The sequence below is a fragment of the Biomphalaria glabrata genome, chromosome 6 (assembly GCF_947242115.1).
Source record: "Biomphalaria glabrata chromosome 6, xgBioGlab47.1, whole genome shotgun sequence".
NCBI lineage: Eukaryota > Metazoa > Mollusca > Gastropoda > Planorbidae > Biomphalaria > Biomphalaria glabrata.
In genome coordinates this window covers 29,770,466-29,790,341 of record NC_074716.1, presented here as the reverse complement: position 1 = coordinate 29,790,341, position 19,876 = coordinate 29,770,466, and the positions used below count along the sequence as shown (strand labels likewise).

Here is a 19,876-nt window from a genome sequence, read left to right as displayed (position 1 = left end):
CAAGGAGAAATTCAAGAGTTGAACAGAATAGAGCCTGCTTCAGTGTAACTACATGGCGTGAATGAACCAGACGAATGTTTTCAATTTACGTCATAACAATTATGATGAAGCAACAAGGGAAGATCACCTACTTCACACAAATAAAATATCGCGAATGACGTCATCACCTATTGATGAAATCGCGCTATTAAAGTGTGAACCAATTTTATTATACAACTAATTCAATAGTTGCGACAATAACCTCTTACGAATAAGAAAAACAAAGATAAGATTATGATTCAGAAACAAACAAACAAATAAATAAATAAAATTATTTGCCAGAATCCGAATTTTGACGATTAATAATATCCTACACAATGTTTCTGTAGCTGCCTGAATCAACGTTTTAAAAAATGGCAGTCTATGTTTATGTAAGTGATTCAGAAGATAGTAGGATCAGCCTCAAGATTCTAGAAATAAAAAAAACACCCTTTGGGTCAGGGTTTTGTGATTTTACCATCACAAAAGAGATACAAGACACCGATAGCAGAGACAAACAGACACAAACACTCTTTTGTTCCCCTGGCAACCAAATCATTAAATAATGTAATTGTAAGATTGTAAGAAAAAATGTCCATACGGTCAATAAAGATTATTATTATTATTATTATGTTACGGCCAAGACCCGTAAGTTTGGCCATTTCACGATTTGGCTAACCATTTCGCGAGATGGCCTAGGTGTGTGGCCAATACCCGAGGTATTTTAAAATTAAAAGTGTATATACTTGTTTGGAAGGCCACGTTGCAAAGTTCGGAGAAATCCCTAGCACGAGTTGCTGATGCAGGACTGTCCGGGCAGTAACACAGCTGTAGGTTCTTGTGTAAATGCGGTTCTTCTGCTACAATTTTTGACCGCCCTCCCCTCGACCTTCCACTGAAAACTTTGTTATTTTGACATCAGTTGAACCGTGAGTATCAATCCTTGGCGCATCGCCGGACGTTTTGGCGCAGTTGTTGGTTTGGAGGACCTTTATATGTCCTATATTGAAGACACATTATGATCATAACATTATGTATATAAAAAGGATGATATAAAAACTAGCTTTGTATGCAAGGTTGTGCTCTGACGTATTGTTTTTAATGTGTAAGACAATACTTATTTTGTCTATTAGAATTGGGATTTAAGTTTACTGTGCATTTATTGTTATGTCACTAAAAATCTTAATGTTGTTTCAATTTTAACTATTTAAAAAAAATCATTGCAATTTTTATACACAAAAGTTGTTGTTGAATTTTTAGTCTCTTTAATAAACTTTTCTCTAAAAATCTTACACCTCGCATATCATGTTTGTAGGAAGGAGGAATGGGATAAGCATGTTAATAACTTAGCTTCAGGGAGAAATCTGACCTATCATATCTCGAAATATGCATACATGAAATGGTCAAAACGTTTATTACAACTTTTTTGGAGCGTAGAAAAATTAAAATAAAGTAAAGGGAACAAATATGAGAAAGTATTTTGTGTTTTTCTTTTTTTTAGTTATAATTAGTACATGAGCAATTCTGGCGCCAAAAAGGCCTGCGCCAAAACGTCGAGTACCGTCGCTCGTATTTGTATATTTTTCTATATGCTTGCTTGTCTGTTTGAATAATGTAGTGGTTTTTTAATTTGCTGGCATTAATATAATAACCAATGCTAAATAACAAAATGTAAGTTCTGATACCCCATACATACTTCGAACGGTTGCGTCTTAACAATATTTAAGCGGTAGTCAAGGCAAATATTGCTTTAACAAATCGATGTGAATGCAGTTTTATTCAAATTTTCAGTAAAGTTGATATTGCTGTAAGATACGATATAAAGTAATGATAGAAATTGATCATTTTATATAAACAATTAATTTGACAGATTTCGTTAAGTATATCATTTAATTATCATTCAAGTATTTCAAAAATCTTCTGATACCGATTTCTTGACGACCGTCCCTAGCCATTTCGCTAACTGGCTGATCAAATGGCCTAACAATTTGGCCGATTTTGAGATTTAGCCGTAATTCGTGTGTCTTTTGTGTAATAAAGAAATATGGGAAGTATAGTATTTATTTCAAAATTAGGGATAGTAAGATTCGTCCTCGAAATGTGTTTATTCATTTGCTTATTTTATCTAAAGCTAATAGAACTTAATAAAACATGTTAAATCATTCAGAAACAATAAAAATGAACAAAAATGAAAACGAAGAATTTCAAATGATTATGATCAAATCTTATCTTATCTTATATAATACAGACGTTACTTCAAAAAAGAAGATGATTACGTCCTACGCGTCATGCATTTAGTCATGCATATTAACCAATGACTTAAATTCTGCCAAGTCACTGGTTTTCCTGGCAAGCTCAGGCAACCCATTCCATGCTCTAATAGCACTAGGAAAGAAGGAGTATTTGTACAAATTTGTCCTAGCATATGGGACGAGGAATGTGCCTTTATCTTTGTGTCTTTCAGAGTATTTTATTAAATTTTGTTTTTGTATTTGAAGATTATGGTTCAGTGTTTTATGTATTATTGCTACTTTACTTTTGAGCCTTCTGTCCTGAAGGCTTTCTAAATTTAGTGATTTTACTAAAGGTGTTACTCTAGTCAAATGTGAATATTCGTTTGTTATGAATCGCACTGCTCTATTTTGTGTCTGTTCTAGTTTCTTAATGTTTTCTTGAGTTGAGGGGTCCCAAACAGTGGATGCATATTCTATTATTGGCCTAACCAAGGTTAAATAACATTTTAGTTTTATTTTCTTATTTGATTTATAGAAATTTCTTTTAATAAATCCTAATGCTTTGTTTGATTTTTTTGTAGTTTCATCAATATGTGGATTCCATGACAGTTTTTCATTTATTATAACACCTAGGTATTTTGCGTTTTTAGTCTGTGTTACTGGTTTGCCATGAATAAGATAAGTGGAATTAATTTGTTTTAGTTTTTTTGTTACTCTTAACAACTGACATTTTTCTGGGTGGAAAGACATGCTCCAATTTGATTCCCATTTCTGTAATTCATCTAATTCTCTTTGTAAAATATCTGTGTCTTGTGTTGTTTTTATTGTTCTATATATTATGCAATCGTCTGCAAATAATCTGACTTTTGTTCCTGAAGTAATGCAATTTGGTAAATCATTTATGTAAATTAAAAATAGTAGTGGACCCAAGACTGTTCCTTGAGGTACACCTGAGTTTACTGTTATCGGTGTTGATTTAGAACCATTTATTATTACAGTTTGTTCTCTCCCTATCAGAAAGTCTTTAATCCACTGATGCAGTGGATCATTAATGCCGAAATATTTTAATTTTTTAAGCAAACTATGGTGGTGAAGATTGTCAAAAGCCTTAGAAAAATCTAGTAAGATAGCATCTATTTGTTAACTATTATCTAAACCTTTTGAAAAATCATCAATTAGTCCTATTAGTTGTGTTTCACATGATCTATATTTCCTAAAGCCATGTTGGTATGGTGTGAGGACATTATGTTTGTCTAAGTGGTTTATGATGTTGCTACATATTATGTGTTCTAGGATTTTACATGTGATGCTGGTAAGTGATACTGGTCTGTAGTTTCCTGGGTCAGATTTTTCTCCTTTTTTAAATAGGGGGGTGACATTAGCTTCTTTCCAGTCCTTTGGTACTCTGCCCTGGTTAAGTGAAGCCTGAAAGAGTATTTTGAACACTGGGGCTAGCTCATTACTTAGTTCTTTGAGTAATCTAGCTGGAATACCATCAGGTCCAGAAGCTTTATTTAGTTTGGTGTTGGCTAATAGTTTTTGAATTCCATTTTCTTGTACTACTATATCTTCTATGTTGTCTACTTGGTTCAAATTCAGTAGTATGTCTTTGTCTCCTGGGGCTGAGAATGCTGATGCAAAGTATTTGTTTAGAATGTTTGCTTTAGTTTCATTATCATTATGTATTATGTTATGTTCATCTTTTAATGGCGCTACGCCTGTTGTTTCCATTTTCTTAGACTTAATGTATGACCATAGGTTTTTGTTGTTATCTTTAGATATTACATTGTTTATGTATTCACTCTGCAGCTGTCTGCTTACTTTTTGGGTTACCAAATATATGGAATGTCCCTAGCTTTATCGTAGAATCAAGTCAAAATATTCTGGAGTTAAAGGTAAAATATCAACAACATCAACTATAAAATATCAACAACACCAACTATAAAATATCAACAACAACAACTATAAAATATCAACAACATCAACTATAAAATATCAACAACATCAACTATAAAATATCAACAACACCAACTATAAAATATCAACAACATCAACTATAAAATATCAACAACATCAACTATAAAATATCAACAACATTAACTATAAAATATTAGAAAAGCAGTTGCGGGAATGCAGCTATGCAACCCGCATCTGAAAAAAAAACAAACTACACTGAATGACTTGTCTCAAAGTATCCAGGTCAACTCGCCCTTTTCAAGACCAGATCACCTTATCACGTGACAGTAAAAGAAAGAGAAAGCATATACAGGTGATCTTCTCTTTCCCAACAGTAAAATAGAATACAGGCTATGAAAAGCACACATCATTCAATTAGAAACAGAAATACAAATAGTAATAAAACATGTGTAAAAAGCCTGTGCCAATGTGGGATTTACATTCACCAAAGTCATGACCGTTGTTGACGGTCTGTTCTACTGCAATACATTCACCAAAGTCATGACCGTTGTTGACGGTCTGTTCTACTGCAATACATTCACCAAAGTCATGACTGTTGTTGACGGTATGTTCTACTGCAATACATTCACCAAAGTCATGACTGTTGTTGACGGTCTGTTCTACTGCAATACATTCACCAAAGTCATGACCGTTGTTGACGGTCTGTTCTACTGCAATACATTCACCAAAGTCATGACCGTTGTTGACGGTCTGTTCTACTGCAATACATTCACCAAAGTCATGACTGTTGTTGACGGTATGTTCTACTGCAATACATTCACCAAAGTCATGACCGTTGTTGACGGTATGTTCTACTGCAATACATTCACCAAAGTCATGACTGTTGTTGGCGGTATGTTCTACTGCAATACATTCACCAAAGGGTGTATACACATCACTTGTTGTGACAACGTTAGGCCGAAGAGCATACTAGACGACATAGTGTGAACGAATGATGTTCCTTTATTCCTTTATTTATTTATAAATCTTTTAATGAGAAAGTATTACATTGATTGTACATTGGGCTCCCACAACCGGATAAAGTAATAGGATAGGCGAGAGATCCTTCTTTGAACGCAACGAAGAAGTGCAATAAAAAGCAACTCTAACATCAGCGTTGCCAGGATTTTTTTCGGGGGGGGGGGTGGAAGGTATTTATCTCCCCACCCCGCCATATAAATAAATTTATGTATATGTACGTATTTATTTTTGTCAAGGGGGGTGAGGAGGATTTTATTTATCTCCCCCCCCCCTTTTTTTTCGCCAAATATATAAGTGTGTGTGTTTGTGTGTGTGTGTACGCCCAATAAATCTTACGGAGGACGTTTATTGTACCCTAGAATTAGTTCTCCTTATAGTTTGTAGAAAAATTGTAGACTACCCGCCCTTGCCAGGCAGGAGAGCTGTGACCTACCCAAGCGGAGAATCTGGTGACTACTTTGTTTTAGGATAATATTGAATAGGGTGGTTTTAATCTCAAAACTCTCTGGGGGGTAACTCAAAAACATCTGTAGTTGGTTTTAAACTTAAAGCCCTAAAGAGGGGAGGGGTTTGAGTTTAAAATTGTAATCCCTCTTGGCTACGCTCATAGATTTTTATGAATGTAGTTTGATTTAATTTTTAATATTGAAAAGATGTTTTTTTAGCTTCAACCCCCTTGGCGGCGCTGGTGCAAGGGATGATTTAACATAAAAATCTCACCTAAAATAAACAAAAATTAAGCAAAAAATCAGTAACAAAACTTTGAGGGAGGATTTCATTACGGGGTGTGGAAGTTGAACCCCCCTTCCCGGCTACGCCCATGACTAACGTTATATAGTTTGTTTGTTTTTTTCTATAATTTCATTAATGTTTGTTTGTTTCAGAACACTGAGTTCTCTGAACATAACATTCAAGACAAAACAATTCAAGATAGAGATTTATAGAAGATCAAGTATTTTCCAGATCGAAGTCATAGGTATGTATTGGCATTATAATGAACTTATATATTGTCCATGTAACAAAAGAATATGCATCCTCCGTTTGGGAACCCCTCAACTCAAGAAAACATTAAGAAACTGGAACAGACACAAAATAGAGCAGTGAGATTCATAACAAACGAATATTCACATTTGACTAGAATAACACCTTTAGAGAAATCACTAAATTTAGAAGGCCTTCAGGACAGAAGACTCATATGTAAAGTAGCAATTATACATAAAACACTGAACCATAATCTTCAAATACAAAAACAAAATTTAATAAAATATTCAGAAAAACACAAAGGCACATTCCTCGTCCCATATGCTCGGACACATTTGTACAAATGCTCCTTCTTCCTTAGTGCTATAGAGCATAGAATGGGTTGCCTGAGCTAGCCAGGAAGACCAGTGACTAGGCAGAATTTAAGTCATTGGTTAATATGCATGACTGAATGCATGCCGCGTAGGACGTAATCATCTTCTTTTTTAAAGTAACGTCTGTATTATATAAGATAAGATAAGGATGTATGAAGGACCAGATTCAGACGAAATAAAACTATAGGCTTTTTGAGATATTGGGACCATAGACACAATTTTAAAAGGCTTATTAACTAATCTTTTGAAACAAGTTATCAGGGCCGGCCTTAGGCATAGACAAAGTAGGCATCCGTCTAAGGCCTTCGATTGGTGGGGGCTTCACACGGGTCTAAAAGAAAACCTGATCAAATCTAAATCATCGCATCGCTCTATTGGTCTCTGTCTTCTGTGTATAAGTAGATTTTTATTAAAGCTTTGGAAACAAAAAGTAGGGGCAGCCACAAAATCCTGCCTCGGGGTCTATACTTACTGAAATCCGGCCCTAACGTTAAAAGGTTAAACGTTTTACATATATTTTCTTTCTAGCCTGTGCCCAAAGTAAAGTCACTGACAACATCTTCAAAAAGTAAAACAACTTCACTATTTCTGTGCACACGAGACTAATCGAAGACAATGTATCGTTACTCATTCTTGTTCATAAATCCTTTTTATCCTCTTCAGCTGAAAAAGAGAGATTTTTCTCCAAAGAAATTTATAATCAGCAGACTAAGAAACGATCGAAAAATTGATTTCACGTTAAGGAATGCTGGTTGGAAAAAAAAAGCGTTAAATAGTACCCTACGATTCATACTCTAGCAGGCTATCATGTTTTGCTGAAACATAGGCTTGATGTTTCGTCATAACATAGGTTTGTTGTCCCATTATAACAGGCTTGATGTTCCATTAAAACAGGCTTGATGTTCCGTTAAAATAGGCTTGATGTTCCGTTGAACCACTGAGGTGATGTCCAGCTGAACTTTAGATTTGTCTATGTCTGACATATTGTGCAAAATACTTATCCAATGTCGATGTCTACAACTTCAGGAATATGTTTGCTATAAAGCACTAACTCTTGAACGCTTGTTTTCTTTTATGGCTTCTAAATTTCTTGAGACATAAACTTGTTTTAACATCCATGCTTTAGGACCGATATTTCTATAGTATAGTGAAGTATATTTCCTAAAACTTATTAGGATTATTTTTTGGAGGGCTATCGTATATTTTGCACTTAACAAATTATAGGTGCAAGTTACTTTTTGTCTTAGTTTTAAACTAAATAAGTAAGCTAACTTTTTCTATAAAAGTCTATTTTTTGTGTCAACCATTAATGGTTGAAATGGGAATATCTCTACCATAGAAAGTACAAATAATTATTTTGTATATTTGCAAGACATTAGCACATTGGGCTTTGCCATTTGTGAAATAAAAATTAAAAAAAAATGTATTTATTGTGTTAATTTAATTAACTGAGAATAATTTACAGAAAATTTTGTTTAAAAATAAAAATACAAATAAATATTGTATACAAGTAGCTGAAAAGCAAAGTAACAGTAACTATTTAAACCTTTTTCTTTTATAAGAAAATTTATTTACATACATTTTTTTTATATTATAGATTTTAGATGAAAAATGTTATCTCTCAACTGCTCAAAGTGACCACCTTCAACCTTTCAACAATTGTCCACTCTGTCCAGAACACTATGACACTCAGCGCGACACTAATCAATTTCAGAGAATGCATTAGAATTGTAGGGGTTCGAATCTCGGTGGAGACTGAGATTTTGAATTTCGGGATTTTTTGGGGCGTCCCTGAATCTATCCAACTCTAATGGGTACTTGACTTTAGTTGGGGAAAGGCGGTTGGTCGTTGTGCTGGCCACATAACACTCTGCTCGTTAACCGTTGGCCATAGAAACAGTTGACCTTATCATCATCTGCCCCATAGATCTCAAGATCTGAAAGGGGAAATTTATGAGAATTGTAATCAATTCACTGTGTGGGGATTTCTCCGACAATTCTTGTTCTTGACTACACCCCAAAGAAAATAAAAGAAATCCATTTATGTCAGACCAAGTAAACGTGGTGGCCATTTAAAGTTGTTCCGCCTTCCAAACCAATGCCATGGAAAGGTTTTATGAAGACAAACCTGCCGTAGAAAAGTTTCATGAAGACAAACCAATGCTGTAGTAAGGTTTTTATGGAGACAAACCAATGCCATGGAAAGGTTGTATGACGACAAACTGCCGTAGAAAAGTTTCATGAAGACAAACCAATGTTGTAGTAAGGTTTTTGTGGAGACAAAGCAATGCCGTGGAAAGGTTTCATAAAAATAAACTAATGCCGTAGAAAAGTTTTATGAATAAAAATACCAAAATTTCAGGAAGATACTCTCTTACTCTTCGGGCATAGTTTGAATACCGGTATATAAGTGGAGTTGGTCAAAGTTGCCTTTGGTTCTGAGCAAAGTTACTAGAATATCATGGAGGATTCTCAAATAATTATCTCTAGTATCAATAAATACAGGTCCGATAACACTTTGGACAATGCATACAACGAAGCATAATAATGCAGGTTTGGTTGGGATTCAAAAGTCATATGTAGTTTCTAAAACTGCAACTCACTAAACCTAATCTAAAAATTTAATAACTTTAACAATACCCTTGTATTTAAACTATTGCTTGCTGCGAGTCGGTTATTGTTAACAAAATTAATTATAACTTATAACATTAATATTGCAAGAATGTCACTATTTTTGCATTTTTACAGTAGCTAGTGATAAGAAACTGCATTGCTATGCTGGTACTCAAGATTTTTACACTGAAAAAGGTGAGGTATAATGTTTTATATCAAAAGTAGAAAAACATACATCATGAGTTATCGCTTAGCATTTCGATCTTCGATCACTATGTTATTTGTGATATATATATAAATATATTTAAATGAATTGTTTTCAACAAAGATGTCTCAGCAAATATTACTAGGTCAACTCGTCGCGAAGTCGCGCCATGAAACTAGAACCCTTACGCTACATACATCTCGTTTGTTCCTCTGTGATGACTGTGTCAGGGTAACTCGTGAACGTGACAATGATCAAGACATCTGTGTGTCAATGAACTTTTATAGATGTTTGGTCTGTTCACTTTTGCGAAATGTTACTGTTGTTTTTAATTTACTATATAAAGTTCTTGATCACTCTTTATCACTAATCCCATTTCGTGTGGACAATAAAATACAAAAACTGAACTTGTTCTCTCTTAACGGCTAGGACAACTAAGATCGAAAAAAATGATTTTTTTTTTCGCAATTTGAACAATTTATTTATTTGAAAAAAGACATTTTAATGCTTAAAGTGCAAAAGAACTTATAAACACTTTTTTGGTGCGTAAGATTCTTTCGTTTCATTTTGTTATTTAACTTTTGTTCTTCACAGTAAGTAATTCTTTAAGTAATTCTTCGCTAGGTGTAGATACTTGTCAGGTTGAATGTGACGGATTATCCTTAGATCATTTTATTATCAAAAGTGATTTTACATCTGTATGAAAGCGTGTGTATATGCAGTACGCGGCGCTTTGGCGACGCCATCCTGACGCGGTTGTTTTGGCGCCAGACATAGGCCTACGTCACGTCGATGTTTTAGAAAACAAACATTTTGTGAATAAAACAATTATATATATATATATATTGCTGTAACTCTGCCTACAGCGAGCCCAAAGAACCTCAACGAAAGTGATAGGTAAAAACAGCAATTTAATAATAGACTAATAGTCGGATAACAATTACACATTCGAATAATAACAACACGTGTTTACATCAGCCATCTTTGACTTCCACACTTATTTCCTGTCTCTGTCCCGTGTCTTATGGTGCGCAGTCTCACACCTAATGACAACGTGCAATGTAGAGTCATAACAATATCAAAAAAAAAACTGAACATTTTAAAAGGAAATAAGGTTACAAAGACAGTTTGTGTGGAACAGAAACTCAAATTCGGCCCCTGAAGTGGTCCAACCGGGCAGGCAAAAAGGCAGATTTCAATATTTTCAGAAATAATACCAGAATGAAATTCTATCAAAGGCAAATGTCAGAGAAGAATGGAGAAAGAAGTTTGACCGATCTTATGTGGTACCGCAACGGTTCAGCAGATCTAGGGATAGTTAAAATCAATTAATGATTATCTTATCTTATTGTTTTATAAAAAGTTATCATCATCTTCTTTTTTTGTAGTAACTTCTGTGTTATATAAGATAAGATAATGTCTTATTCAAAGCCTCAAAAAAAAAATTATGTAAAAAAAATAATTTAAAAATCCTTTAGTTAAGTGTACAAAGTGATACTGTGGGCGACGCAGTTCACGCGACAATATGAAAAACTACTTATTAATTTTGTTTTAAATTATGATCCACTTATATGCATACTAAGTAAATTTTTTCTCTTTAAAAAAAAAGTAAACACTTTTTTTGTAAATGTAGAAGTTAATATGACAAAACTTATATAACTTAGCAATATAATTGTAAAAACATTTTCTTTTTGTCAAAAAAATCTAAAACCGTTTGCATAAATGTGTTAAATCTCCCTTATTAAACAGCCTCCAATGTTTGTTACTATTATTAGAGAATAGTTGTACAAATGGTGTATTTTTATGAAAAAACTGCTTGCATACTTGATTTTAAAAATTAGATTTTTCGTTTTCAGAAAAAAAAAAACAAGTGGCCGTTGCATCAGAACTTTAAATGGTCTAAAATATTATGATGTCGGATTTTCCCTATCTTTTCTAGTTTACGAGATCTAAACGGGACTTACGAGCGGGCGGAAGGACAGATAAACCACACAAATATAATAGCGTCTTTTCCCCTTTTGGGGGCCGCTAAAAAAGTTTTGGCCTTTTTAAACTTAAAGGGAAAATGTTCAAATCTTTAATGATTAAATGCAGCAAACTATAACAAGTGCTATTCGTACCAGAGAACAGGATGAATAGACAATGAATGAGGCTCCTTCCCCGTCCCATACATTTCATGGGCAGGTAGAAAACAATAGTACATTCACCCTGCACTTCCAAGCAAGCATGCTGGTATCACATAACAGAAGGTGGGGACCGACTTGACCTACACTCCTGCTAGCTCTCCTCTCTATATTGACCTACACTCCTGCTAGCTCTCCTCTCTATATTGACCTACACTCCTGCTAGCTCTCCTCTCTATATTGACCTACACTCCTGCTAGCTCTCCTCTCTATATTGACCTACACTCCTGCTAGCTCTCCTCTCTATATTGACCTACACTCCTGCTAGCTCTCCTCTCTATATTGACAGGAGAGAGGAGAACCAGAAGTCTTCAAAACGAAAAAAAAAAACTATGGAAAGAAGATAAGATAAGATAATTTATATTGATCCAATCTAATGACAATTCAGTTTGACTACAATTGATAAGCTCAGCAAAACTACTGTACAAAAACAATATTGATTAAAAATTCGAACAAAATTCACACACGAAACACATTCACAACCAGCTCTTTATGTATTTGACTTCTATGTTCTTCTCGATGACGACAGCTGATCTTGTAACACTCTGACCGAAAGTGGGATAAAGGAGTTTTTAAATTTTTCCTAATGGAAAGGAGACGACCATTTCGTTCAGATCTTATGTAACAGCAGATTGTTTTTAAAAATCGTGAGTAATTTGGAAAGGCATCTTTCTTTCTTTCTTGGAAAACTCTTCAAGAGATGGTAGCTGTACTTGAGTGATATACGAACTCATTACTTATGCATGTAAAAACGATTCTCTTTAGAATCTTTAGAAGCTACTTAATCACACACACACACAAACATACATACATACAAAGGCATATATATATATATATATATATATATATATATATATATATATATATATATAATATTTATTTATTTATTTATGTGTGTGTGTGTGAAAGCCTCTTAATCAATTATTAATGAATAATATTAAATCTTTATCTTTTGGAGAAGTTTGACTTGAAGCGGCCATGTAATGGCATAACAAGCTATGATTCAAAATCTTAAGGAAATAAACATTACACATAAAAATGCACGTTAGGCCTGTCTTCGAGTCCGGAGATTAATGAGGAATGCAGTATTTCCCGTGGCTACACAGCCCCAGCTATGACCTACATATTTTGCCACATCCAAGGCAAGCAAACACAGGTCTAGATGATGGGCCTAAGAAGTGCATACTCTATAATAAGGGGTATCGGGCCTTTTCTTTGTAGAGTGAACGGGACAAAAAAGGACATAGAATTTGAGGGCTAGAAAAGTGTTTTAGGGGCTCGTGAAGCGTTTACTATTTTATTCAGGAAAAAAACAGTATGTAATTATGTATACCAAATATTTAAACCCCAGCGTAGCACGGGTAGACCTGTCAGTTAGTTTAAAATATAAACCTTGTAATGCCAAGTTCTAATAAGGATAAATAAAGCAGTCTTAGACTACATCTACATTACTTTAAAGATATGGGCCTAATGTTAAAGTGTAAAATTAAAACACATTTCCTTAACTATTCAACTGTTGCAGTTTTATAGAAAATTTCAGATATTTTTTATATAAATATTTTCTTTTTTTTTTTCTACAGACGAAAACAACAATATTATAATCTACATAGTAATACCATCCTGCATGTTTGTTTTCTTTCTACTTGTGGCTGTGTACAGCTGTTATCGATTTATGCATTCTAAGTGAGTTAAAATACATGCACACATAAAACATAAAAGCAATTATTACTGCATTATAGGCTATACAATGCGTAAAAAACTTTAGACAGTCAAATCGGTCATAACTGTAGACACCTCAGAAAGATGAAAGAGAAAAGACGTTTTTATTTTAAAATGTGAATGAGCAAACAAAAACTGTCTCTCCTAAATCTAGGTCTCCTTAAAACAAGGATTGTCATGTCAAATACCTATAGAAATGCTAGAAACTAGAAGCTGTATGCTGCAAACTGCCTGACGGTCACCGGCTCCTGATTTTTCCTAAGGGCTATGAAGGAATTTGGATTCAGAGTTTTTCTTCTACTTGGTGTGTAGCCTGCCCAGGATAACGAGCCCGTTCTGTCTAAAACTTTTTTTAAAAAACTCTTTTGTAAGTCTATATCCTCCTTTTTTTTTTGTCCTCCTTTTATTGTCCTCCTTTGACGTCCGATAGAATTTGGTACAAAACAGAATTTACATTTCTTCTATTTTTGAGTGAGTAGATGTGTTAAAACTAGTTGGTAGGCTATTAAAAACAACTTTTAATTTGCTATTTCAATTAACAACAAAGTGAAAAGCAAACATTTTCATGATTTGAGACAGTGATTGCCGGAAGGAGGACAGTGTCCACTTGTAGCCGGCCTCTGATAACCCAATAAGTAGCGTAGATGTAGCATAATGAAAATTCACTTCAATTGTATTTGCAATAAAAGTGGGCAGGAGAAAAGGTTCTGACTCATGATACTTTCACAAATATGACAAAATATGTACACTACTGGAGTCTTCGTGAGGCTAGACAATTTTCGAAAAGTAAATACAATTTAAAAAAATGAATGAAATGTTTTATTCGGTTATGTCTCTCTACATTTACCTATCCCTTAGTCTGTTGGACCGTTGGGGCAACATGCAAGATTCGTCAACCGTCTTTCTCCTTTCCTATCTGTCTTTTGCCTTAGTTCACTGGCGGATCCAGGGGGGGGGGCGGTAGGGGCGATCGCCCCCCCCCCCCCACTCGGCCGATTAAAACTTGTTATTGGTATTTTAACCAGTCTTTATATTATGTCGTTCCCCTGTTGGCCGATTGGAAGGGGAGGAGCGAATACCTCTACTGCCCTTCTCATCTAAACCCTTTGAGTGGGGGGGGGGCGGACCTACTTTTATGGAGAAATCATAATATGTGAACAAAATTAGTCGAATATAATATAAACTGGTGGAAGTGCGATACATGCAATCACCTTCCCCCCATCAAACTAAACAATACTTTTTCTTTTTGTATTATAGTAAGAAATTACAAAATGAAAAATATCTGTCACTAATATAATTTATATATTATATGCTATAAATCAAATTCTTATATCGAGTCGCCCCACCCTATTCTTTAATGCAAAATGCAATCATTAGCAGAAATTATAAAAAGGAGCGAGGATTAATCGTTTTCATTTTACCGCCCTTCCCCTTTCCAGACAGAGTTTGTGTTATTTCACATGAATTTATCATAACTATTTTAAGAAAGACTTTGCTTTGGAAAAGTTATAATTCAAACGAAATTTTTCAATATAACAGTCACGGTTGAAATGAGTTCAAAAGCCAGATAATCTTTTCCTAGTCGACTTTTTCCAACCTTTTCTCTATCTCATATTTTTCTAGTTAAATAAATTTAGAACTATAGCTCACAATTTATGCTAGAATTTTATTGAATATTATTAATCGAATATTTTTTTTTCGACGGCGATCCTCAAAGCCTTAATCTAAATATGCGGGGTATCTTATCTTTTCAAAGAACAAATCGGTTTTATTTGCAATGTATTAAGGGACTATAAATTCATATTAGAATATTTTTCTCATTATTCAAAAGGTCCTTTATAACAGAATGAATAATGAGCTGTAGGTCAGGAGAATGCGTTACTGCAGTGAAGAATGCCAGAAAACGCTTTTAGCGTCGAGGCTTCGACCCGAACCTCACTAATGAATAATAAACTGTAGATGTCAGGAGAATGCGTTTCAACCGTGAAAAATGCAAGAAAACGCTTTTGGCGTCGGGGCTTCGCCTGAACCCCACTGATAAATATTGAGCTGTAGATTTCAGGAGAATGCGTTTCTGCAGTGAAAAATGCAAGAAAACGCTTTTGGCGTCGGGGCTTCGCCCCGAACCCCACTGAGGAAACTTACAGCGCTCTCCAGACCCCCAAGCTTGCAAGAGAAAGGCCTCAACATGACTGTTTTTTGTTTTTTTTTCGCCGAAGATTGAGAAACAGTCTTATTTTATTATCATATATCGAATATATTGTAATAACTTAAGTGAGGCAACTCAACGAGGACATAGACGTTTATTTACATAGAGACATGACAAACACAAAGGGCATCTACCTTGAGTACAGCATCTCCATATTGGCTCTCTAGACTTGGTCGGAAATCGTTAGTGTCTTCATGTCAACATCCTGTTCTAGTTTGGTTACTAGAAGTGCGCATCTCTGCACTAGCCTGGATGGTGGTGCGCATGGTAAAGTCATAAAATTGCCCCCGTCTTAGCACTTTTCGTCCCGAAAAGAAACACTGCAGTGGAGCTTTGACAGTTCAGGTGGAGGTCGATCGGTGGGAACCACAGACGTTAGGGTGTCTGTTGCCCACAAAGCCATCTGCACAGTTTCCCGTGGTCGTCGCTTCCTCTTCTTCCAGTTGGCAAGTCTACGCTTGAGGCGATATCGTGGTCGCTGCTTCGACCTCATGACGATAGTCGCTGATGCCAGCCAGTTGACACATGGAGAGTTAGTGGAGGTCAGGGTTGCCAGCCACGTAACACAAACGGATGTTGTGGTGATCAACGTAGATTCCAGGTTTGTTTTTCTAAGACGCTGAGTCAGCGGACCTTTTCCATGGATGTGTTGTGACACAGTTGTAGGCCCACAGCTAGCCATGGTTTCAAGCACATAGACTTTCTCAGCTTCATCTGTAAGTATGCCCATGAAGCATCCTTGTAATGTTCATCTATCACTACATCAGGTTTCGCTGGGATTAATTCACCACCGTTCAAGTCATTCTCACTGAAGTGGGCAGAAGTACACATTTCTGTCAAGTTCAGGTCTTGTAGCTGGGTTTCTTGGCATGGGCACTGTCCCCGCAGGACGCCGCATACACAGTTCATGTCAATCGCCTGGATGCAGTTGCCAAGAATCGAGTTCTCTCTTATGCCGCTGCCAAAGTCAAATTCGTTGTTTCTGTCTCGGCCATTGTTGGGGCCCGTATTCGCAATTTCCCTCGACGACATCAAAGGCAAGGAATCAGAAACGGTCTTGAGGCTTTCATGGCTTGAGTTCTTATCAAAGGTACTGACAGATAAACAGAGGTCTTTAAGGTCCACAGCAGAAAGCTTGGACGCAGACCAAACGTTGTCTTGATCTGTCCGGCTCACCGAGATACTGGTAACAGGTGCAACAGGAACAAACACTTCAGGCACATAACAGACTTCTCTTGTTTCTTCATATGTTTCTTTCCTTTCGATTTGAAACATACCGTTCAGATCGTCGAAGCAATCGTCGTCACGTTTCTCGCCTTGAAAGTCGACCCCGACAGATTTGCCCACAACACAGTCACAGACAGCGCTCCAATCCCCAGCGCCTCCATCACCACTATTTGTGCAGCCACAGTCCTGACCAGGCAACTGCTCCTTCCCTAACGAGTTTATTCCTCCTTTTGCTTGCGACACAATTTTATCACTTTGGTCTATTTGGCCTTCTACTTGTAATACACTTTTATCAACTTTGTTAAACATTATGTTCCTGCTCATGTTTCCCATCTTGTTCCCAATCATGTTCAGTTGTTCATCAAATGCATCCACAAAGTCCTGGATCTTGCCCATTACATCAACAATCCCAGGCTCAATTTCAAATTGATAGGTCTTCGAATCTTCCTCTTCATCGATCAGAGCTTGCCGCAGACGAGCCGTGAGCGTTTCCCTGCTACCGACAGGTTTTAAACCTCGGTCTCGAAGCTCTTGTCTTAGCTCTTTAATTAAGAGTTGATGTAATAGCTTCAGCGATGCCATAGAGATCTAATCCTACCTCCTCTCGTTGAGTTGCCTATAAATTCCACTTCTGAGACCAATTGTAATAACTTAAGTGAGGCAACTCAACGAGGACATAGACGTTTATTTACATAGAGACATGACAAACACAAAGGGCATCTGCCTTGAGTACAGCATCTCCATATTGGCTCTCTAGACTTGGGCGGAAATCGTTAGTGTCTTCATGTCAACATCCTGTTCTAGTTTGGTTACTAGAAGTGTGCATCTCTGCACTAGCCTGGATGGTGGTGCGCATGGCAAAGTCATAACAATATATATATATATATATATATATATATATATATATATATATATATATATATATATATATATATATATATATATATATATATATATATATGCTGTACGCACGTTTATGCATAGGGTTAGGGTTTACTGGGCGTTAGGGTTAGGGTTTGGAAAAAAATCGCCCCCCCCCCCCACCCACTCCAAAGTTCTGGATCCGCCAGTGCCTTAGTTAGAACCTTTTCGAATGGCAGGCCCCTCCATTCTTTTATTTTGTCCTCCCATCGCTTTCTCTGTCAGCCTCTTCTTCTTTTTCATGGTACTTGTTGATATGGTGCGCAAAGGTGCACGCGTTCAATATAATAAAGGATCATTCTCCGCCATGACACTAATGGTTGCTGTTTGTTTATTGTTGACTGGGAACCTAGATCATAATTAACATGGTGGCAGCGGTATATTAATGATCAGAGGTAATCATTAATCAGTATATAAAGGTTTATTGTTTGCAATAATAAATAGGCAACAATTCAAGGCTACGCCGTGCAATGGCAGCTAGAAATTTCCTTCCTGTACCCGAGCCGCTCGAGGTAGAAGGAAACATGGCCGCTAATTGGCAAAAGTTTCACCGGAGCTGGCGAAACTATGAGTTAGCCATTAAATTGTCAGAAGAATCAGAGGAGGTCAGAGTGGCCACCTTTCTAACAATTATAGGGACAAAAGCGATGGACATATATGAAGGTCTTGAAATTGAGAAGGGAAAAGAAAGAAAGATGGAAGAAATAGTGAACAAATTTGAAAGTTTTTGCATTGGAAAAACGAATGAAACTTATGAGCGCTATGTGTTCAATACGCGTGAACAGCAAGAAGGCGAGGACATCGAAAAGTACATAACAAATCTGAGAAGACTAGCAAAAACGTGTTTTTTTGAACGCCTGGAAGATAGCTTGATTAGAGACAGAGTAGTTCTTGGTATTAGACATGAATGCCTCAAAATGAAATTGCTACAAGATAGTAGTCTCACATTGGAAAGGTGCAGAGATATTTGCAGAGCATACGAGACCGCCAACAAACAGTTGAGACAAATGCAAGCCGACCCTCCAATCATTGAGAAAGTATCAACACCTTCAAGAACAAACATTCAGAAAGGTAAATGCAGGTATTGTGGAAAGATTCACGAATACATTAAAGAAAAGTGCCCTGCATGGGGTAAAATGTGCCTAGCATGCAAGGGGAGACATCATTTTGCTGTAATGTGCAAAAAGAAAATTCAGCAGGTTTCAGATGATATGTCTAACGATGAAAGACAGATACAGTCGGACACAAGAGATGATGTCATGATGGTAAAAAATGAATGGGAGATGTCTTTGGAGAACCACAAAACGAAAAGTATGACAGCAGTTATGACAGTAAATGGTCACCGTGTAAGGTTTCAAATGGATAGTGGAGCTGATGTAAATACCATCCAGGAAAAATACGTAAATAAGAATCAGATAGAAAAGGCAACGCAAAGATTACTAATGTGGAATATGACTGAAATGAGACCCTTAGGGAAAGCCACTCTAACGACGAGAAATGAGAAAACTAACGAAACATTTGAGGTGGAATATATAGTTGTACCAAATAATCTAGCATGCCTTCTAGGTCATGAAACTTTAACAAGAATGAAGTTAATCAAAGTCAATAAAGATAGGTTCATAGCATCAGTAGTGAATAACCAAGAAGAATACTGTAGTCCAAAGTTTACTGGTGATTTGGGTGACTTGGAGAAGTGTCTTTAAAGATTGATAGCAGCATTAAGCCCAAGGTTCTGCCGTGTAGAAAGATCCCTATTGCTTTACAAGAAAGAGTTAAGGAGGAGTTAAAGACCCTAGTGCAGAGAGGAATCATAGAACCAGTGATAGAGCCTACAGAGTGGGTGAGTCAGATGGCAATTGTGGAAAAAGCTAATGGAAAAATTAGGATCTGCATAGATCCACAAGCCCTTAATAAAGTTTTACTAAGGGAATTCTATAATCTTGCTACTTTAGATGACATATTGGCAGATTTGAACGATGCCAAAATATTCAGCAAATTGGATGTGCAAGAAGCTTTCTGGCATGTCAGACTAGACACAGCGTCATCTAATTTGACAGCAATGATAACCCCTTTTGGTAGATACAAATGGAAACGATTACCATTTGGACTAAAAGTGAGTTCAGAAATTTTTCAGAGACAATTAAATCTAGCACTAGAAGGACTAAAAGGCTGTTTCAATTACGTTGATGATATTATAGTGGTAGGAAGAGGAAGAACGAAAGAAGAAGCACTCAGAAATCATGATATTAACCTAA

The 19,876-nt window shown here is 36.1% G+C and overlaps 1 protein-coding gene across 5 annotated transcripts in view; it reads left to right on the top strand.

Moving 5' to 3' along the window:
* The window catches only part of LOC106077559 (uncharacterized), a 53,728-nt gene that overhangs the window by 24,737 nt on the left and 9,115 nt on the right, over positions 1-19,876 (top strand). For all 5 annotated transcript variants that reach the window (XM_056032558.1, XM_056032557.1, XM_056032560.1 and 2 more), the window contains 3 exons: positions 6,074-6,165; positions 9,293-9,352; positions 13,126-13,228. In XM_056032558.1, the coding sequence (XP_055888533.1) occupies positions 6,074-6,165; positions 9,293-9,352; positions 13,126-13,228 (255 nt within the window). The remainder of the gene's footprint in view (positions 1-6,073; positions 6,166-9,292; positions 9,353-13,125; positions 13,229-19,876) is intronic.